At 43.1% G+C, this 22,967-nt stretch overlaps 1 protein-coding gene across 1 annotated transcript in view; it reads right to left on the bottom strand.

Moving 5' to 3' along the window:
• Window positions 1–22,967, bottom strand: part of polrmt (polymerase (RNA) mitochondrial (DNA directed)) — a 125,781-nt gene that overhangs the window by 67,529 nt on the left and 35,285 nt on the right. The window contains exons 5-9 of the mRNA XM_078555949.1: window positions 22,185–22,371; window positions 10,582–10,731; window positions 9,745–9,912; window positions 6,264–6,434; window positions 4,128–4,367 (exon numbers count right to left, since the gene is read on the bottom strand). Coding sequence (XP_078412075.1) covers window positions 4,128–4,367; window positions 6,264–6,434; window positions 9,745–9,912; window positions 10,582–10,731; window positions 22,185–22,371 — 916 coding nt within the window. The remainder of the gene's footprint in view (window positions 1–4,127; window positions 4,368–6,263; window positions 6,435–9,744; window positions 9,913–10,581; window positions 10,732–22,184; window positions 22,372–22,967) is intronic.

Here is a 22,967-nt window from a genome sequence, read left to right as displayed (position 1 = left end):
CCAAGGACACTACCCTGAGGAACTCCTGCAGTGATGTCCTGGAACTGAGATGATTGACCTCCAACAACCACAACCATCTTCTTTTGTTCTAGGTGTGACTCCAACCAGCGGAGAATTTTCCCCCCCGATTCCCACTGACTCCAATTTTGCTAGAGCTCTTGATGTCACACTCAGCCAAATGCTGCCTTGATGTCAAGGGCAGTCACTCTTACCTCACTTCTGAAGTTCAGCTCTTTTGTGCATGTTTGGGCCAAGGCTGCAATGAGGTCAGGAGCCGAGTGGCCCTGGCAAAACCCAAACTGAGCATCAGTAAGCAGATTATTGTTAAGCAAGTGCCACTTGATAGCACTGTTGATGACCCCTTCCATCACTTGACTGATGCTCGAGAATAGACTGAAGGGGCGGTAGTTGGCCAGGTTGGATTTGTCCTGTGTACATGGCATACCTGGGCAATTTTCCACATTGCTGGGTAGATGGGAGCATTGTAGTTGTAATGAAACAGCTTGGCTAGCGCCACATCAAGTTCTGGGACACAAGTCTTCAGTACTATTGCCGGAATATTGTCAGAATCCATAGCCTTTTCAGTATCTAGTGCCTTTGGCCTGTTTCTTGATATCATGTGGAGTGAACTGAATTGGCTGAAGACTGGCATCTGTGATGCTGGGGACTCCCAGAGGCCAAGATGGATCATCCACTCAGCATTCCTGGCTGAAGGTTGTTTCAAATGCTTCAGCCTTATCTTTTGCACTTACGTATTGGGCTCTCCCATCATTGAGGATGGGGATACTTGTGCAGTCTCCTCCTCAGGCAAGTTGTTTAATTGTCCACCACCATTCACGACTGGATGTGGCAAGACTGCAAAGCTTAGATCTGATCCATTGGTTGTAGAATCGCTTAGCTCTGTCTATAGATTGCTCCTTATGCCGTTTGGCATGCAAGTAGTCCTGTGTTGTGGCTTCACCAGGTTGACACCTTATTTTAGATATGCCTAGTGCTTCTCATGGCATGCCCTCCTGCACTCTTTTTTGGACTTGGGTTAATTCCCTGGCTTGATGGTAAAGGTAAAGTGGGGGATTTGCCAGGCCTTGAGATTACAGACTGTGGTTGAGTACAATTCCGTTGCTGCTCATGGTTTCCCAGTCTTGAGTTGCTAGATCTGTTCAAAATCTATCCCATTTAGCATGGTGGTAGTGCTACACAACACGATGGTGGGTATCCTCAATGTGAAGACAAGACTTCATCCCCACAAGTGCAGTGGTCACTCCTACCGATACTGTCATGGACAGATGCATCTGTGGCTGGCAGGTTGGTGAGAATGAGGTCAAGTATGTTTTTCCCCTCACCACCTGCTGCAGACGCAGTCTAATAGCTATGTCATTTAGGACTTGGCCAGCTTGCTCTGTAGTGGTGCTACCGAGCTACTCTTGGTGATGGACATTGAAGTTTCCCACCCAGAGAAAATTCTGCACCCTTTCCACCTTCAGTGCTTTCTCCAAGTGGTGTTCAATATGGAGGAGGACTGGTTCATCAGCTGAAGGGGTAGGGACATGGGAGGTGATAATCAGCAGGACATTTCCTTGCCCATGTTTGACCTGATGCCATGAGACTTCATGGGGTCTTGAGTTGATGTCAAGGGCTCCCAAGGTGACTCCCTCCTGACTGCATACCACTGTGCCACCACCTCTGCTTGATCTGTCCTGGCGGTGGGACAGGACATACCCAGAAATGGTAACGGTGGTTTCTGGGGCATTATCTGTAAGGTATGATTCTGTCAGTATGACTATGTCAAGCTGTTGCTTGACTTGTCTATGACTAGCCCCCAGATTAGTTAGGAGGACTTTGCAAGGTCGACAGGGCCGAGTTTGCCACTGTTGTTTCTGGTGCCTAGGTCGATGCCAAGTGGTCCGTCTGGTTTCATTCCTTTTAGACTTTTTAATGGTTTGATACAGCTGAGTGGCTTGCTAGGCCATTTCAGAGGGCACTTAAGAGTCATACACATTGCTAGGAGCCTGGACTCACATGTAGGCCAAGCAAGGATGGCAGATTTCCTGCCCTAAAGGGCATTAATGAATCAGATATATTTTTATAACAACCGACAATGGTTGTCTACAAGTCACATTTCATTCTCTGCAAGGTGGAGATGTTATGAAGATGTGTTATATAGAATATTCATTTATATCATCATCTGCTGGGCATAGATTACTTCATAATGTCATCAGCTGGACATACATACATATAAATTAAACTTCTTGAAAAAAATACTTTGGCTAAGTAAAAGGACACTGGCCTGTAGCAGCCACTATGTTGCATTTGCAAAAGCTGCTTTATGGTGACTATGGAGAGAGTCTATGGAACTCTCAGAGACAGTGGCTAAGATAAGCTCAAATTGAAATCAGAGAGGGGTCATGTGACCCAACTCAGATGTAAAATATACTGGATGTGAATTAACAGTCAGGGAGACTGCCACCGAGGCAACAGTCTTACCGTCCCTCTCTTTCTCTGAAACCTCTCTCATCAAAGCTGAGCTGTTTGTGACCCGAAAACCTACCAGAAAACATAATTGCTGCAAACCAAGAGTTCTTAAAGGCGGAGTCTGAATCAACACCACTGTCTCAAAGAGAAAAGAGAATTAACCAGTCATGACTGCTCCAGTGAAAAACCAAAGAACTGGCAGCTACTGTGGAAAGTGACCCATCAGCTGTAAACAAGCAACTGGACAATCTCTGAAAACTTTATTTTCTGACTTTAATTTTTACTTTGCCAGGTTTTAAGATTTGATACTCTGCAGGATTTTATTTCTTTTTTGCATGCTTGTGGGGTGTTGTATGTTGTTTTGCATTAGTGGGTAGTTGGATATATTTGTTAATAATTTCTGCACCTTTACCTGAGTGAGTTTTACCAATAAAACTAATTCTATTTGTTAACTTAAAGAAGCTGGTTGACTTATTTCTTACACAGCTAAATATATATAATGAATTGGCAATATCACCGTTTTAAATTCAAACTCAGTGTCCTACTCCTGGACTGGTTATAACAAAGAGGGGAGTCAGTTTATCCCTCCTAACCTGGTTGTGATATACTAAATTATAGCCTTAATACTCTTCCATAACTGTGTGTGTTTTGTCAGCTTCTAACCATATAGGTGTCATTGCAATTTATCTTAGACTTCTCAGTAAGCAGAATAAAATTCCTTAACAAAGAAAGAACAGCTAACAGCATTACATGAAATGTTTCATTCCATTTACCTGCTAGATCAGTCAGGCCCAAAATACATAAAATATGAAATGAAACAGAAAGTGACTTCATAAATGGATTCCTTCATAACTATGTTTCTCGTTCTGTCCTACTGTGGAGACCTATTGATGTCCAATTGCCATCCGAACAATAAATAGATCTGAACAAAAAGAACAACTCCTTAGCAATAGCTGCTTTGCAAATCCCCTTTATCACAATTTGCAGAATACATTTCTGACAGGCATTACTTAGAGCTAGCGAATCATACAATAACAGAACTATTAGCCATGATTCAGGTGACAGCACTCTTGCCTCTTTAGTCAGAGGATTGTGGATTCAAATCGCACTCCACAGACTTGAGCACAAAAAACTAGGCTGACACTCAAAGTGCAATGCTAAGGGAGTGCTACACCATCAAAGGTGCCATCTTTCAGATGAGGTGTTAATCAAAGCCCCGCCTTCCTGCAGGTAGGTCCATCAGATCCTGCAATACTATTCTGAAGTGCAGCAGCAGAGTTATACCTGGTATCCTGGCCAATATTTATCTCTCAATCAAGATTATCTTATCATTGTCACTGCTGTTTGAAAGAGCTTGCTATACACAAGTTGGTTGTATATTTCCTACATTACAACATTTCCTACATTACAACTTCAAAAGTGCTTCATTGGCTGTAAAGCACTGTGGGACACCCTGTGGTCTTGGATGTATAAATGCAAGTCTTCCTTTCTTTCCCATAAGCTTCCACTCAGCTACCTCATGAAAAATACAAACACAAGATAACTTGGGTGTAGCCAACACTTGCCTGATTAGATAGAGGCTAATGCAGACTGTTTAAAATAACAATACAATGCCTACACAAATACAAAAGAAAACTCATAACTTTGTGCCTCACCTGTTTGTTACTGCGAAAGCTGTACATGTGATACAAGACAGGAATAAATTTCTTCTCATGACTTGGGTTATGGGTGTTTATGGGGATTTTAATTTCACGAACCATTAGATCCACTAGATGAGTTCCCAAATGTACAATCAGAAAATGTGGCCAGGGAGAATCTTCACTTAGCAGCGAAGGACCTAAATTCATCTCTCTTTCTAGTTTCATCACGTACTCACGAGGCAGGAAGTTGTTCAGCTAGAATTGAATCACAGTTTAAAAATTTATGTTTGTACCACATATAAATAAATCAAAGGCTTACAATAGAATTATTCTAGTTTTTAAATGCCCAATCGTTGTCTTGAATTTATATTCACTCAAGGTCAAAAGGAATGTTGAGTTTGCCCTGTAATGACTTCACGATTAACAGCGATTTTAAAAAACTACTCCATGTCATTACTTTTAAAATCTAAACTGCTACTTTTACTTTATCTAGCCTTGCAACTTCAAGAAATTATGTATTTGCATGCTTCACTGGTGAGGCCACAACTGGAGTATTGTGTGCATTACATCACAGGAAGGACGTAATAGCTCTGGAGAGAGTGCAGAGGAGGTTTACAAGAATGTTGCCAGGGTTAGAAAAGTGTAGCTACGAGGAGAGATTGGATAGGTTGGTGTTATTTTCCTTGGGACAAAGAAGGCAGAGAGATGACTTGATTGAGGTGTATAAAATTATGAGGGGAATAGATAGAGTGGACAGGATAAAATTGTTTCCCTTGGTGGAGAATTCTAGAACCAGGGGACATAGATTCAAGATAAGTGGCAGAAGATGTAGGGGGGGCATGAGGGAGAACTTTTTTACGCAGAGGGTAGTGGGTGTCTGGAATTCGCTGCCCAAGTTGGTGGTAGAGGCAGAAACTTTAAACTCTTTTAAAAAGTACCTGGATCTGCACCTAAAGTGCTGTAAGCTGCAGGGCTATGGGCCGGGTGCAGGAAGGTGGGATTAGAAAGGGCACCTGGGTGTCCCTGGGCTGGCATGGACAAGATGGACTGAATGGCCTCCTTCTGTGCTGTAACTTTTCTATGGTTCTATGGTTCTCTTTGTTCCTCCAGAGTGCTTAGCATCTTGATTTGAGCTTATAATCCCTATTCCTTCATTTTCCTCCCAAAACACATCGTATGCTTCCGCATTAAATTGGTGTGTGCCACTAACCTATGTCCTCTTAAGTCTTTTACAGCCTTCCTCAGTTTCCTAGATAGCTACGTGTCACCAGAAAAATTTGATCTATTCCGTCCAAGTTGAAATCATTGAAATGTCTCAAGAAAAAACAGACCTACCACTGGCCCCAAGTTCAGTTCAACCCTTCTTTAATCCAAGCAACCTTCATTAACCATGGCCATTTGTTTCATGTCTGTCAACTAACTTACGATTCATTCTTTTGTGCCTTGTTCTTGAATTTTTGTGATATGAGATTATTAAGCCATTTTGGTCTACCTCGTAAACAAAACTAGTATCTCTTGTCTGAATTTTCTTGTAACCTCCCAGTAAAACATTTTGGCATTAGTGTTGTGGGTCTGGTTGATAGTTCTGTTTGTCTCTTACTACTTCTTATGTTGCAGTTATTTCAAAATTCTCTAAAATATTGTTTTTTTACCTTTTGCAAGAGCAAGACTCAAATTATCAATGTACATTTACAAAACTGGCAACTGCTTGAAAGAATATTACAAAAAGGTGGTGTGCAATATCAAAATGTTTGTAAAAGCAAGTGTGTTAGGCCACACTGATACAAAAATTAAATCCATTCTTAATGAAGTTTATTGAGAAATTTCTGTGACAAAACTGATGGATAAAGTCATATTCATGCCATTAGTTATAAATTCAGGTGACTTTTATGCAGATTTAATAAGCTGTGCTTTAAACTTTATAATTCTGGAAAATATCCAGACAGGATTTCAAAATATTTATTACATCAAATCTGAGAACCAATGCAAAAATCTTCTTGATGCATGCTACTGATGATGCACCATCGTCTCCAAACTAGGAGGGTGCCAATTTGAGAGCTATTTTTCAAAATTAGAAAACAAGCATTCGAGCACTTGTTTATCTATGTTTAAAACAATTTAACTAAAAACAAAATATCCAATGGGCATTACCTCAGAATCCTTTGCCAACAGTTCAATGTAAGCATAGTAAATTTCTTTAATTTTATCTACCATCTCATTTTTGATCTTCTTTCGTATTGCGTACTTGTTGTAGATTCTGTTTCCCAATTCCTTAGCAATCGTCAGTAATGCCTCTCCATTTGGAGGGATGTTTGCAATGTTCTGAAAGGCAGAATGGAAAATATTAAATTAGCTATTAATGTTTCAAACATTGCCCATTCATCAAAGAGTCATCGTCTCTCTGGTAGGTACAAGCTCAAAATAAAAACAGAAAATGCTGGAAATACTCAGCAGTTCTGGCAGCATCTGTAAGAAGAAAATGAGTTAACATTTCACATCTTGACCCTGCATCAGAACACAGCATTTTGTCTACTTATTTCAGATTTCCACTAGGATCTGCAATATTTTGTTTAAAGTTCAAAATGACTGGCTTAAATAATAACTATTTTTATTGCAAAACAAGTCCTTTTTTTGTATAACATTTCCTTATTCATAACATTCTTAAATAATAGAAAAAGCTGCAACATTTAGGTGATTCCTCATCACCTTCCAGTTACAGTTCCATGTTTTAGCCATGATGGTTCAACAATTATGGTGCAGGGCAAGCTTGAGAGGCCATCTGATACATTCCTCCCCATCAATTTTGTATATTCGTATGTTCTAGCAATTTAAGCATAACAATAACAAACTGCGTTGCTTTGCTTCAATATGAAGCAGTTTTGGATGCACACTGATTAGGAAGCAGCTGTATAATACAGGAATCAGGTCAGTCAGCTGAATCCCAAGTGTACCAAAAACTGAAAACCGCTTCCAGGGGGCAGTCTCACACTGTTTAGGCTCACATTAGGACACTAAGGCAACAGTTTAAAGCCAAGTTTATAATGACTGTCTGCATGCCATATTTGAAGCTCTCAAGCTTCTAAATCGTGAACACTCAGTTCAACATTTATTATTCAAAAGATAACACTTTGAAAGAAAGAATGGGCTCTGAGCTATGTGTACCTCTCTAAAAACTAATTTGCATTTTTTTAAAAATTAGCTTGGTGCATTTGAAAATGTTTGGTTAAGAATGAGCATTTGTTGGAGACAAATCTAAGGAAAATGCTATTAAAGAGTGCAGATTTCAGTTTAGATTCCATCAGATTCTTTGTCAAGCTTCAGCATTTTTGTGACAAACTCTCCATTCTTAAACATGTTGTTGGCCCCCAACTTTGAACTACTCACAGGAAAAGAACCACATGGGTCCAAGTCATCAATGACATTCTGCATGACACTGAAGCTCATTATGCCTCATTGTACACCTCTAGCTCTCCATAATCCAGTATGGGTGACCATTACATCTTCCCGCATATACCAACTCCATAATACCACCCTCGCTTGATTGTATTCTTACTTGTCCACATCCAACCACCATGTCTTCTGCTCCCACATGGTCATCTTCAGATTAACCCATAATTTTATTCCAAGTCACCTCCAATTCCTCGTTTACATGTTGCCTCTTGGTGACATTATTCATAAGCATAGTCTCAGCTTCCATATATATTCTGGCGACATCCCGCTTTACCTTTCGTCCCAGACTAGTCCCCAAAATTCACTATTCTGTCTCACTGCCTGTCAGGCATTTCCCTAATTAAATAATGATAAGACTTAAGTCATCTTATCTGGTTTTTGCCAGAAGCTCTACACCCTCATCCAATTCAAAACCTCTGCCCAGCTGCTCACTCAAACACAATTTGACACTTTGGGATCCTACTCAATCCTCAGCTAAGCTATGAGGCTCACATTCAGTCCATCGCCAAGGCCACCTAATCCACCTTACAGGATATCGCCTGCTTCTGTCCCTACCTTTATTTGCACGGTTATTGAAATCAATAATATCAGCCATGGCTCAGTTGGTAGGAATCTTGCTTCCGAGTCAAGAAGATTTAGCTTCAAGTCCCATTCCAGGACTTGGGCACAAAAATCTAGGCTAACACCCTTGTACAATATCGAGGTGTGCTACATTGCTGGAGGTGTTACCTTTCGGATCAGAGGTTAAAGGCAGACCAGTCTGCCCTCTTCAGTGGACGCAAAAGATCCTACAGTGCTATTTTGAAGAACAGCAGGGAAGTATATCCCCGGTGTCCTGGCCAATATTTATCCCTCAATCAACATCACAAAAACAGAAATATCTGGTCATTATCACATTGGTGTTTGTAAGAGCTTCCTGTACGCTTACTGACTGCCAAGTTTCCTACATGAAAATGACCACATTTCAAAAAGTACTTCATTAGCTGCAAAGTGTTCTGGGGACATCTTGTTGCAGAAGGCACTATATAAATGCAAGTCTTTGTTTTTGTCACTTTCAGACTACAATTCTGTCATTTTTTTCAGCTGCTCTACTCAAACTCCAAGTGAACTAACTTCCTATGTCCCAGTTTTCACTCTTCTGAGTCTAGATTTCTGTGCTGTCATTCTCCTCCCTCTGTTCCATTAGCTATGACCTCGGGGCATTTGTTTCTACATTAAAGATGCTACATAAATGCAAGTGGCTGTCATGCCCTACATGTCATTTGATCTCCTCCTATCTAAAAATTCAAAACCTACCACATTTGAAGTTACCTCTCCTAACCCGCTTCTTCTACAGCCCAATCATAGTCCATTACCTTCCTTTGTCAAGTGCCTTGAGCCTTTTCACTACACTGAAGGCACTAAGTGTAAGTTGTTAGTCCATATAGTTAAAGGCCATGGCGTAGAACATTGTCAAGTTGAAATGTGCAGGAAATAGATGTGGTTTTTTATATATATATATATAAATTCAGTCAGGATGAAGCTCCCTCTTTTTGTTAAGTTAAATTACAAGGCCCCAAAGCCAGTAATAATGGGAGATGTGCAGCTAGACATTCCACATTAAGATCAAATAATCACTGTACTGTCGATTGTTCTTTTTTCTCCTTATAGCTTTCCTCCATTGCTCCCCTGACCTTCCACTCTCCCAATACCTTGGCTCCTTCCCATCAACCTCTCCATCCCTGATCTCTCCACTATAGGCTTAATGTTCTGTTATCAGGTGAAACAGTTCACTCATTTAATGAGAACAGAAAGTACTAGAAAAACTCAACAAGTCTGGCAGCATATGTGAAGAGAGAAACAGAGTTAACATTTCAAGTTCAATATAACTCTTCTTCGGAACTCTGAGCCAGCCTGTTCACGTTACCCTGACTTGAAACTTTAGCTGCAGGATCTATACCAAAGTTAAGATTCAACTGCAGTAAATGTATTTCAAATTAATCTCCAGCTGGAGTACAAAAAGGATAAAAGTCAGGAGACACCGATAACTCAATTTATGGTCTAAATTCTGACTTGGAGCACAGGAAACTGTCCTCAGGGCCACTGCCAAAGCCAGCTGTGCCACTTTAACTCTGCCAAAGTGCTGAAATGCATCCAGTGTATTAACAGTTTATGAATCTGATCACACTTTTATTTTCCATACCTGTATCATGATGTCTACATACTCCTTATCATCCAGCAGGCAGAGATAAGGATAGAGATTCATTCTCCAGGAACAACTTCTGTCACCAGCCAAATGAAGCTTGTACTCACGAAATGCTTGCAGTAGAGATTTTTGCCACTTGGCACGTAAATCTGTCAGGCGGTTGCGCTGATTCAAAACATAATTTCTGTTAATGATTATTCGTTATAATAAATAATGGCTATGTATTGCCTTATATTAAAAAAATGCTACCCTGCTAATGCAATTGCACCAGCTACCGTACAGATTTAAAGCCCTCAGGAAAACAGCATTCTCTTTCCTGAATCCCAAAATGGGCGGAGTACTATTAAAAAGGAGTACAAAATACATATACTTCATCTGTAAGATTCAAAAAATATTTAAGTATTAATTGGAAGTCAACTACACATGATGGGGCTGAATAAATAAATATAGAATATTAGATTATGAATAACACAATATCAAATATTTACAAAATAGAGCACATTCATGGATGTCTGAAATGGCACATTTCTTCTTGTAATATTTTGAGCTCCCATGCCACCCTAAAGGTGAGAAGCAAGCAGGAATCAGGGCTGGAAAACCAGATCTGACATTTTTGACAACAACGGCCAACAGCACCAGTTATATAAAAACCAAGATGTTCATGATTATCATTAACAACAAACAGCAAAGGCACTTAGGGCCTGCAGCCAATATTTGACATTTTGTCTTCAATTTTAAAGGAAGAGATCATGATTTAAGTTAAAAGGATATATTAAAAAATTCTTCCAATTTTCTTTCATTATACTGTGCATGCACTTAGTAGAAGACAAGTACCATTCTTTTCATCCTCCCTGTAATAGGTTTTGTTGCTTCAACAGAATCAATAGTAATGGTATCCGCTTGCTCCTTGCTTAGTTGTCTATCAAATCTCTCCTTCATTTCTTGTACACAGAGATGCAATTTGGGGTATTTGACAGTCTCAACCTGAAATAAAAAAGGTGTTTAATATCTTTAACTACAATTAATTCATCAGGATATGGTTGCCTAGTGATTATAGCATTGCCAACCCAGAGATAGTAAGTTCAAATCCCACTATACTAAATGGCGAAACTGAATTCAAATAACCAGCAATTTGTGGGCTAGGGCTAGAATATAACCATGAAAATAACAGAATTGTTATAAATCCATAATGCCCTTGAGGGAATGGAACCTGATCTACATGTGGCTCCATACCAGGCGGTTGATTTTCAATGCTCTCATACCATCTACAGTTGGGCAACAAATACAATCTTGCCAGTGATGCCCATATGCGAAGCTCCTGGCTACTAATACACCATTTGTTGGCCTAATGTTTTCCAACATAGTCAACTGATCACTTTACTCAGATATTGCGCCCCCTTTGAAACCTTTTGAAGTCTTTGCACACCTTCAAGAAGAGTCTTGCCCCCTTCCTCTTCTCCAACTAATCGTTCACTTCCAACTTCTTCTCAAAGATTCTAGAATGTGACATCACCAGCAAGGTTCATGTCTGCCTCCACCTACTGTCTTACCCATAGAAGCGAGAGCACTCTAATCAAAGCTATCAACATGCTGTGTAACTGTGACAGTGAAGCATTATCCCTCCTTTATATCTGTTATTTCCTCTAGTTCCCAACTGGAAAATCATCCAGAAATAAATTGGACATGCCAATTTCTGAGTCTGAATAATGTGAATTCCAAATTTGAGCAGTTAATCTACTATCTCATATTTTGGCATCTATGTTATGCCTTAATATGACCAATACCCTTTATCTCTAGAATCATAAACAGCAGAAATAATGCACACTCTGCAACAGCTTTAGGGCAAATAATTTATAAAACAATTGCACTAATTAATATGGTATACAGTACTGTATTATACCCTTGACCTATCGACCTTTTATTTTTGCACGCAGGCTATTGGGGAAAAAATGGGGTTAGAATTCTAAAAGGATAAGGTCAAATAGATTAAAGGAACCAAGTGCAAATTGCCACACAATCTATGGGGTTTAATTTTGACTTTCTCGGTTTTAACAGACTACTTTATTGTGGGAATAAGTAGTCACTTAAGGGATATTTGCAAGATTGCTCTACCTAAACCGGTGTTTAAAAATGATAATATTTAGCATATAAATCTCAGAATAAGAGGTGTCTCAGAGGGAACTCATCATGGGTATCAGACATTAAGAAATCAATAGTGTTTTTGGGAGCTATAAATAGTTTGCTTGCCAGCTGTAAACAAACTGCTAGAGCTATGACATAAAATTGAAATACAGGCATAACCTCAAAATTCTTAGGTAGTCTACCCTGCCCAGTACAAAATGTATTTTAAATGTGATTTTGTCAACCTGGTGTAAGCAGTGTGACCTAACATCATCACAAACTTGATAAATTAGAGTTACTTCACTGCTCTCCAAATAAGAAATATCAATATGCATAACAAGAAATCCTCCATATTCCTTTTTTTAAACAAAGGAAAAATGAAACTGCTCTACAAATCAACGCTGAAACGCCGTGAAAAATGATTTGTAGCATTAGTAATAAAGCGTTTCAAGCGTCAAAATTTATCAGGCATTGTTACTGATTATCTCATCCGTGCAGATGCTCTGAATACAAAATATCCATTGACTTTTCAGTACCCTTTCTTTGGGAGAACATTCCTGAAACATTTTTTAGTGAAGCAGCTTAATTCTACTACACAAGTGAATTGTGACATTGGTTAACGGAGCAACCAATAGAGTTACTCAATTTCTTCTCGTAGCAACTAAAAACAAAAGCTTTCAGGAACACAATTAGCACAATGCCCTGCAATAATATGTGGGTATATTCAACTAAAAGGATGCCTTTAAGATACATGACTTATACCTTATTGCATTCAAATAATGACACCCTGAAAATGCTTTCAGCCAGCAGATCAGCATGATGATGTTAATGCCACAATTAAACTGTAGAACTTCTCAAAGCTGCTCTGCATTCTGACAGCAGTCTCTACTACTATGGAAACCAATCCCTTTAAAATTGTAGGATGATTCCTACAGCACTGATTTCTCATTTGAACATCAGCTGCTTGAAAGTTGGTCGTCACAAATCTTTAGTTTCTGGTGGTATTACCCCCAGTGGTTCACTGAGGTCATTGGTCAAAAACCGTCACAGGCAGGAAGAACACTTCAACATCTCCTGCCTGCCAGCAGCTAAAAGTCATGGTTGCTTTGCTAAGCAAGCTTTACCTCTTCAGGCAACGTAGGTCACTTTGGGCAGCACCATTACGTAGTCACAAACAGACAATGTAAACACACTGGGTGGAATCATCCCAGATTTTACTAAGTGCAGTAGCGACGCCGGGTTTTCACGCTGTATCGTCCCAAACCCGCCACATTATTTACTCACTCCCGGAAAACACTGTGTTTCCATGGCAGGTGGGCTCTTTCACCCACCCGCCATCACCCCGCTGCTGCATCACACCATATTTAAAGTCCAGCCGCAAGCACACATCTCAGTGCTTCCAGACCACCACTGCTGCATGGAAGACATGGCCTTGAAACTGAAGACTTCGGCCCCCCCAGGTTCAGCGACGCGTCCCTCGAGCGCCTTGTGGTTGCCATGGAAGCCCGCAGGGATGCCCTCTACTCCCGCTCTGGCCGCAGGGTGGGCAGCAACAGCAATAGCCTGGCTTCGGAGGTGTTGGCAAAAGGCCATTGCCTTCAAAAGAGGACAGCCACCCAGTGCCACATGAGAATGAATGATTTCCTCCATTCCACCAGGGTAAGTCACTCTTCTCATCAGTCTCAACTCACACAGTCACAACCCCATCACACATCCACAGGGATCTCACACACTGCCAGTTCAAGGGGCATCACTGTTCGCTCTCTCTCAGACTCGCCATCATTGTCTTCATCCTGTCCATGTGACCAGTCAACACCCACACAGGCCAGGCATATTTACCATCTGATCTGGCAGGTATCCTGCTTACGCTTTCTCCGTTTCTATTCATGCAGGACAAGAGGGAAAGGTCGCAGGCTGGTGGAGGAATGCTTGAAATCAAGGTCCTCACAGACTTAGAAAACAGAGCCATCCAGCTGGGCAGCAAGGATCTGGACCAGTTCTATGCTGATGGTGAGATCGGCGCTGCTCTACCAAGTGAGGGTCCAGCAGTGCAATATCCATCAGACAACCATGCCGTGAGTGATATGCCCTGTTTCACAGGCTGCTGCCACGCACTAATTATCTCCCCTTGCTCTCACAGGCACATATGCCAACAGCCGTCAGAGTCCAAGACCCAGGGCCTCCAATCAAGCTCTGAACAAACCTCTGAAGAGGAATCTGGAGGCACCCTCCCTGAAGACCCATCACAGTGCTCACCCAAAACTTTCATCAGCGCAGAGACACACACCTCGGTGGGACCTAGCTTTAGAATAGCCCCGATCCACAGCAGGTTGGGGCAGGGACTTCCCAGGTTTCCGGCACTCAGAGGACTACTGGAGGCCAGAAATTTGCTGAGTCCAAGTCAGATGATGAGCCTCTGGACTTGGTCATGTCACAGTTGCTGAAGCTGCAAAGGCAGGCTTGGGAACATCAGGAAGGGATGTCCGCAGCACTCCTCATACTGCAAGGCACGATGGAGGAGTCCGTCCGCCTTTACTCTGAGGTGATAGCGCTGGCATCCAACGTTCCAAGGTCAACACTGGTCGGATGGCGGCCACCATGGAGACCTTGGTCCAGGAATTCGCTCCTGCACTGCTGCGCGGGCTCAACATCATTGTTAATGTCATAGTTGGTCTCCAACAGTGGGTACGCCAGAGGGGTGCCAGGCACCTCGATCTCACTCCAGCTACCCCTGCTCCTCAAGGAGTCAGCCTGGGACCCCGGGCACCCATAGGGAGGAGGATCAGCAGGTGCACACTCTGGGCCCATCCATCCAGGTGACTCCAAGACTGTCCAGTCCATCCGACTCCCCTCTTCCTGCAGCTCCAGCTCCACAGGCCGACAAGGGTGGCACTGCCAAACAGCAGGGCCCCGAAAGCAGGCCGGGGCCCTCCAGAGGACGCCTGCCAAGGTCATCACAGACAGGGCATCGCAATCAGCAGGCTGCCTCCACCTCCGCTGTGAATGTCTGGGAGCACCAAGGCATGACGGCAGGATTAGGAAAGTTAAGGAGAATTAGTTGCACAGTCTGGGCACAGGTGTTAATCACTTGTACATACTGTTCACTATTGTCAATAAACTCCTAAGAATGTCTCCCTGCCTATGGCTCCTTCTTCTGATAAGCAGTGTTCTTGTCACTCAGATGTGAAACCTTTCTGTACAAGATAAAGGCAGGTGTCTCAGTCCAGGGCCTCTTCCCTGTGCTCTGTGCAGCCTTCAAACCAAAGTGATGGTCCAGCCTCACACTCCCTGGAAACATTACTGATGCCTGCACTTTGCTGGCGCTCATCATTGCTGCCAGAATGTAGTGGGCAGGTGCCACAGAGTTCTCCCATTTTCTCGGTGTGCTCTCAGTACCTTTGAAGTGGGACTCGCCTCCATCTCTTCAGTATCTGTGACCACTGATGCTGTGCTCCTGAAGAGCTCAAGTGCTGAAAGCGGACAAAAGATCAGGTACTTCTAAAGTTTCATGGCTGCGTCTCTGTGATATGACCCTGCAAGCGATCTGCCCTCGGCCAGACAGGAGTCAGGCATTCCCAGAGGCTATGTGGAGATTTAAGGAGTGTCCTCACTGCATGACATCATCATCCTCCTACAATTGAGCAACTATTAGGGCCTCCACTGCGCCTCCATCGCAGGTGCATTCTCACAGAGGGTATTCACGCTGCCATAAGCCAGACTGGAGTCAAACATTCACAGGTGTGATGTGAGGATCTATGGGGTCACCTCACTGCAAGTTGTCATCATCCTCCACACACCTAGCAGCTATGAGGGCCTCCTGAGCATGCCTGCCTCATTTAGCCAGTGCGAGGGCCTCATCCCCATCATCCCCGTCAGCGTCTCCCTCATTGGAGGAGGCATGCAGCTCCTCCTTCTCCTCCTCAGCAGCTCATCTCCCTGTTGGAGCGCCAAGCTGTAAAGGCACAGCAGGCGACGATGATGTGTGACACCTTCTGTAGACTGTATTGCAGGGCGCCACCAGACCGGTCCCAGTCACTGGAACCTCATCTTCAGCATCCCAATGGTCTGCTCCATCAAGTTGCGAGTTGCAGCTTGAGCCTCATTATAGCGTCGCTCTGTTGCAGTCTGAGGCCGCCGCATGGGTGTCATCAGCCATGGCCTCAGCGGGTAGCCCTTGTCCACAAGGCGCCATCCCTGCAAGCTTCTGTGAACCCTGGAAGACTTCAGGGATCTGTGGCTGACTGAGGATGTAGGCGTCGTGCACAATCCCTGGCAACCATGCACACGCCTGCAGGATGCATTTCTGGTGGTCGCACACCAGCTGCATATTCAGCAAATGGAAGCCCTTGTGGTTGATGTAGTCCACCGTGTGTTGTGACGGAGATCTGAGCGCCACAGGAGTACAGTCGATCGCACCCTGAACCTGTGGGAAACCCGAGATCTGGGCGAATCCAATCGCTTTTGCATCCTGGCTGCCCCGGTCCTGGGCGAAATACAGAAAGTTGTGTGCCCTCGCAAAGATGGTATACATAACCTCATGGATGCATTTGTGGGTCTTGTGAAAGCCCACAGAAGTGACCTGTGGAGCCCTGAAAGGAGCCACTGGTGTAGAAATTCAGCGCCGCAGTCACTTTTACAGCCAACTGGCAGTGGGTGCCCTCCATGTCCCTGTGGCACCAAATCCTGCAGCAGATGGCAGGTGTGACCGACCAGTTCCCTAGACATGTGCAGTCTTCGGCGACATTGGTTCTCGGTCATCTGCAGGAATGAAAGGTAGCGTCTATTAGACCCTGAGTGTTGCGGTAAAGTAAGTGGATAGAATTTGGGGGTGTGGGGGGTTCAGAGGTTGGGTGGGGTGGGGGTTGGTCAGCTATCAGTGGTGGGTGGGGAGCAATTTTTTTATTCATTCATGGCATGTGGGCTTCGTTGGCTGGACCAGCATTTATTGCCCATGCCTAGTTGTCCTTGAGAAGGTGGTTACGTTGGACATTAGGTGGTACGGGGGGGGGGGGGGGGGGGGGGCGCTCAGACATCGATGGGGGTGGGGGTGTGTCGGTCGTCAGATGGGAGTTGGACATGGGGGGGGGGGAGGGGGGGTCAGACATTGGGGGATTGTAGAGGATGTTGGGCATCGGGGGAGGGTCAGGCATTGGGAGGGCGATGAGTGGGGTCGAACATCAGGGGGGAGGGACGTTGGACATTAGGTCAGAGGGTCGGGCATCGGGGGAGGCTGGGGGGTGGTGAGGGTTTGACATGGGGGTGGGTGGGGATGTCTGGTTGGGAGCGGGATAGGGCCTGTGGGGAAGGTGGGGGGGCAGGGGGGAGGAGTGCAGGCAGAGTGCAGCTGAGGTCACTGAATGAAGACTTGGAGTTGGGGGGGGGGGGCAGTTCAGTGAAGTGGGGGAAGGAGGTGTTTGTTTCCTTTTTCCATCTTTCTCACCCTGTAGGAATTGGTTCTTGCTCTACCACAGGGAAAGGAGCTGTTTGATGAGTAATGATGGTAAGTGGGTAAGTTCTAGTATATCGCTAAGATTTAAAATAGTACACAAATGGGTGGTAAAGTTATTAAGATATATACAAAAGCAACATAAATAAGTGATTAATATAATTAAGCAATTATTTAAAACACATTAAGGGTGCGAGGATGTTTCAAGGCAGCAGCATGTGGGAATTCCTGAATAACATTGCAATCCAGGGCAAACATATCTGCAGTAAGTGTCTGCAGCTTGAGGAGCTTCGGCTCAGTCACTGAGCTGGAGGCTGAGCTGCAGATTCTGCAACACATCAGGAACAGGGAAGGTTACCTGGATACTTCGTACCAAGAGGCGGTCACACCCTTAGGATAGGGTCTTCTGATCTGGTCAGTGGTCAGGGGCAGGAGGGTGTGACTGCGAATGAGGCATGTAAGGTGTCCCGGAGTGCAGGAGTGTGAGCCTCTGCAGCTGCCCAATAAGTTGGAGGTTCTTTCAGCTTGTCTGGATGAGAGCTGGGGCTGCAGGGTGTATGAGCATACTGAGCATGGCACCGGGATATAGGAAGCCATTCAACTGGTGGGAGCAAAAAGAAACGTAGTGATAGTAGGGGACAGTATAGTGAGGGGAATTGACACTGTTCTCTGTAGCAAGGGGTGAGAGTCCAGATGGCTGTGTTGCCTGCCTGGTGCCAGGGTTTGGGACATCCACTCAGGGTTGGAGAGGAACTTGCAGTGGGAACGGGAGGATCCAGTTGTCATGGTCCAATGACATAGATAGAACTAGGAATGAGTTCTGCATAGAGAGTATGAGGATCTAGGCACTAAATTGAAGAGCAGAACCTCAAAGGTTATAATCTCTGGATTATTACCTGAGGCTAGTGCAAATTGACACAGGGTACATAAAATTAGAGATGAATATGTGGCTCTAAGACTGGTGTGGGAGAAGCGGGTTCCAGTTTGTGGGACACTGGCACCGGTACTGGGAAAGCTGGGGGCTGTACCGTTGGGATGGTCTACACCTGAACCGGGCTAGGACCAGTGTTCTTGCAAACCACATGACTAGGGAAGTATAGAGGGTTTTAAACTAGATAGTGGGGGCAAGGGATCAAATGTGGAAAGATGTGGTACATCAAAAAGTAGCAACAAGGTAAGAGAGGAAAATAATAAAATGGGAAATGAGGGTCAGAGAATGGAAGTTTTTTTTCTCTCTGTCCCTTCCTAAGAATGCACAAAGAATTAAGGCTAGATGTCACAAAGATAACAAAAAGACTAAACTAAAGGTTCTGTATCTGAATGTGCATAGCATTTGTAATAAAGTAAACAAATTGATAGTGCACACTGAAGTAAATAAATATGATCTGATAGGCATTACGGAGACCTGGCTGCAAGATGACAAGGATTGGGTCCTGAGCATTAAGGGGTATATGACCTTCAAGAAGAATAGGAAGCTTGGAAAAGGTGGAGGGGTAGCACTGTTAATCAAGGATTGAATTTGTGCAATAGTTAAAGATGACTTTGGTTCAGGAAATCAGGATGTAGAATCAGTTTGGGTGGAGATGAGGAATAGCAGGGGAAAGAAGTCACTACTGGGTATGGTCTACAGGCCCCCTCACAGTAACCACAATGTAGGATAAAGTATACAAGAAGAAATATTGGGTGTTTGTGATGAAGCGACGGCAATAATCATGGGTGACTTTAATCTGCATATAAACTGGAAAAATCAGACTGGATGAGGAATTCATAGAATGCTTTTGAGATGGTTTCTGAGAGCAGTACGTTCTGTAACCAACCAGAAAGCAGGTTATGTTAGATTTGGTATTATGTGACAGGATTAAATGACCTCAGAAAAAAGGCATCCCTAGGTAGCAGCGACCACAATATGATTCAATTTTACATCCAGTTTAAAAGGGAGAAGAATGTGTCTAAGACTAGCATTTTAAACTTAAATAAGGGCAACGATGTGAGCATGAAAGGTGAGCTAGCTGAAGTGAACTGGGATACTAGGCTAGGGGATAGATCAATAGAGAAGCAGTGGCAGACATTAAAGGGGATATTTCAGAATACTCAGAACAAGTATATTCCTACTATAAAGGAAAATTCTAAAGGGAGGACCCACCATCCGTGGCTAACTAAACAAGTTAGGGAAAGTATCAAACTTAAAGAAAAAGCATATAACTGTGCAAAGATGAGTGGCAGGTTAGATGATTAGTCGGAATATGAAGAACAGCAGAGAATGACTGAAAGGTTAATCGGGGAAATAAATTATAATATGAGAGGAAGCTATCTAGAAATGTAAAAATGGATAGCAAGAGTTTCTACAAGTATTTAAACAGGAAAAGAGTAGATAAAGTGAGTGTTGGTCCTCTAGAGAGTGAGAATGGTAGTAGGTAATAAGGAAATGGCGGATGAAACGAACAGATATTTTTGCTTCTGTCTTCACTACAGATGATACAAAAAAACATTCCAGTAATAGCTGTAAATCAGGAGGTGGAGGGGAGAGGGGAACTTGATGAAATTACAATCACTAGGGAAGTAGTACTGAGCAAACTGATGGAGCTGCGGGCTGATAGGTTTCCAGGTCCAGAAGGACTTTATGCTAGGTCTTAGAAGAGGTGGCTAATGAGGTAGTAGATGCGTTAGTGTTAATTTTTCAAAATTCCCTAGATTCTGGAAAGGTTCCATCAGCCTGGAAAGTAGCAAATACAACCCCTCTATTCAAGAAGGGAGCGAGGCAGGAAACTATAGGCCAGTTAGCTTGACGTCTGTTGCGGGGAAGGTGCAAGAGTCGATCATTAAAGAGGTTACAGCTGGGCAATTAGAAAAGCTCAAGGTAATCGGGAAAAGTCAGAATGGTTTCATTAAAGTGAAATCATGTTTGACCAATTTATTAAGAGTTCTTTGAAAGAGTAATATGTGATAGAGTGGAGTCTGTAGATGTACTGTATTTGGATTTCAAGAAAGCATTTGATAAGGTGCCACATCAAAGGTTATTGCAGAAAATAAAAGATCATGGGGTAGGGATAACATATTAGCCTGGACAGAGGATTGGCTGGCTGGCAGAAAACAGAGAATGCATAAATCAGTCTTTGTCTGATTGGCAGGGTGTGACGAGTGGAATCCCACAGGGGTCTGTGCTGGGGCCCCAACTTTTTACAATTTACATCAATGACTTAGGTGAGGGGAGCAAAGGCATGGTAGCTAAATTTGCAGACGATACAACAATAAGCAGAAAAATATGTTGTTAAGATGACATAAGGAGTTTGCAGATGGATATAAATAAGTTGAGAGTGGACAAAAATCTGGCAGATAGACTATGATGTTGGAAAATATGAAGTTGTTCACTTTGGCAGGAGAAATAAAAAAGCAGAGTATTACTTAAACTGAGGAGCCTGCAGAATTCTGAAGTGCTGAGGGATCTAGGTGCTCTTGTGCATAAGTCACAAAACGTTAGTATGCAGGTACAGCATGTAATCAAGAAGGCTAATGGAATGCTATCCTTTATTATGAGAGGAATTGAACATAAAAGTAAGGATGTTATGCTTCAGTTATACAGGGCATTGGTGAGACCGCATCTCGAATACTGGTCTCCTAATTTAAAGAAGGATGTAAATGCACTGGAGGTGGTTCAGAGAAGTTTACTAGATTGATACCTGGAATGAGTGGGTTGTCCTATGAGGATGGGTTGTTTCCACTGGAGTTTAGAAGAGTGAGGGGTGTCTTGATTAAAGTATATGAGATCTTGAATGGTCTTGACAAGGTGGACATGGAAAGGCTGTTTCCTCTTATGGGTGAGTCCAGAACTAGGGGTCCCTGTTTTAAAATTAGGGGTTGCCCTCATAGGACAGAGATGAGGAGAAACTTGATCTCTCAGAGGGTTGTGTGACTTTGGAACTCTCTGCTTCAGAAGGCGATGTAGGCAGGATCACTGAATATTTTACAAGGCAGAGGTAGATTGATTCCCTTGCCTAACAAGAATCTAAGGTTATCGGGGGCAGATGGGAATGTGGAAATCAAAACACAAACAGTGGAAATCAAAACACAAACAGATCAGCTATGATCTTATTGAATGGTAGAGCAGACTCGAGGAGCCGAATGGCCTACTTCTGCTCCTATCTCATATGCTCATAGGAAGTGGGTGTCCTGTCGGGTCGGTAATGCAGGGGGCATGGTGGGGGGGGAGCGATCGAGTCGGGGAGAATCCCATGAGGAGTTTAGGGAATAACGTGTCGGTGCAGGTAGTCGGGGAGACCCTGGGGAGTTAGGGGTGTGGGAGGTGTGCCCTGGGGGTTGTGGGCAGAGCCGGTGTCTTTAAAATAGTTACCCAGAAGTTAGAAGAAGTTTGAATTCTTCTAACATTTTCTGAGTAACTATTTGTGTAACACAGTCAGAACTATCCGAAGTTTGTGATTTAAGTTGCATTTTTGAATGGTCCCAGAGCAGGGCAATTGCCCAGAAGAAGTTTGCACTTCTGGGCAATTGCCGTGCAAGCCCTTACCTTTGACATTCCGGGAGGGGTTCCCCAGAGCTTCTTTGGGGTACCTCCCAAATCTGATGGTGGGGAACTCAGAAGTTACAGCCCACTATAACTAGCTGGAACTACAACAAATGTGGCAGAACACAGATTTCAGCAAACAAATTTCAGATCTCAATTAGAGTGCGGAGGTGCCACCAATTGTTGGTTTCACTCCACTCTATGTTCATCAGTATATACAAACAAATCACTCAAGTGCAACATATGGTCACCAAATAATCAATCTATTAAAAAGATAGGTGTGTAATTTAATTTGGTACACATTATTTTCCATGAGGTACTATATTTAAAATGCAAATCTATCCCTCATACCTTTGAATAAAAGTGTTTCACTAATGGAGACTGGCAAAACTCCACTTCAGGTTCAGGTTGGAGCTGGAAGTCAGGGTTTACAGCACAAATGGCTTTCATTACCATTCCTCTTTCATCTTTCTGGAACACACAAGTCTTAACCAAGTCTTGTGTTGTGAAGCCATCTTCCTCTAGCTGCTGAAGGCACCTAAGAAAATAATTTTATACAGATTATGAGTAACTTTGGAAATGTGAAAAGTTGCACAAATTTTTAATTTTCCCAAAGATTACAAATTTCCTCTTAATGCACATTGCTGCTCAACCCATCATAACCTGGAGATAGTACTGTATTCATTCAGTCTTCATAATTTGCAAACATAAACTCATTTGCTATAAAAAGCCTATATGAAAACATATTTGGCTGCGGTCATTTTTATTCAAGCTCCTCTTTTTGGGAGAGGTCAAAATCACTGTCTCCAACAGAAAACCATCAAGTCTGTGAGGGCACTCCGGGGTCACTGAGTATAAGATATCCAAATGAAAGAATTCTGGGCTATGACTTTACACTGACCGAAGCATACAGCCCTGGGCAAGTGATTCACATGGAAATACGACTAATGTAAAGTACTTCTCCTTGTTAGCTTGTTTTACTTCTTAACACTAACATATAGGTTGATAGATTGTGAATCTGAGCCCAAAGCAAAAGGTTTGATTCAAAATCTGAACTGACACTTCATTGCAACACTGAAGGAATGCTGCACTGTTGGGAGATGCTGTCCTTCAGAAAAGACATTAAAACTAAGT

This window comes from Cetorhinus maximus, chromosome 13 (genome assembly GCF_964194155.1).
Source record: "Cetorhinus maximus chromosome 13, sCetMax3.hap1.1, whole genome shotgun sequence".
NCBI lineage: Eukaryota > Metazoa > Chordata > Chondrichthyes > Lamniformes > Cetorhinidae > Cetorhinus > Cetorhinus maximus.
Note: the sequence above shows the minus strand (reverse complement) of the source record. Positions and strands in the feature narration are given on the sequence as shown.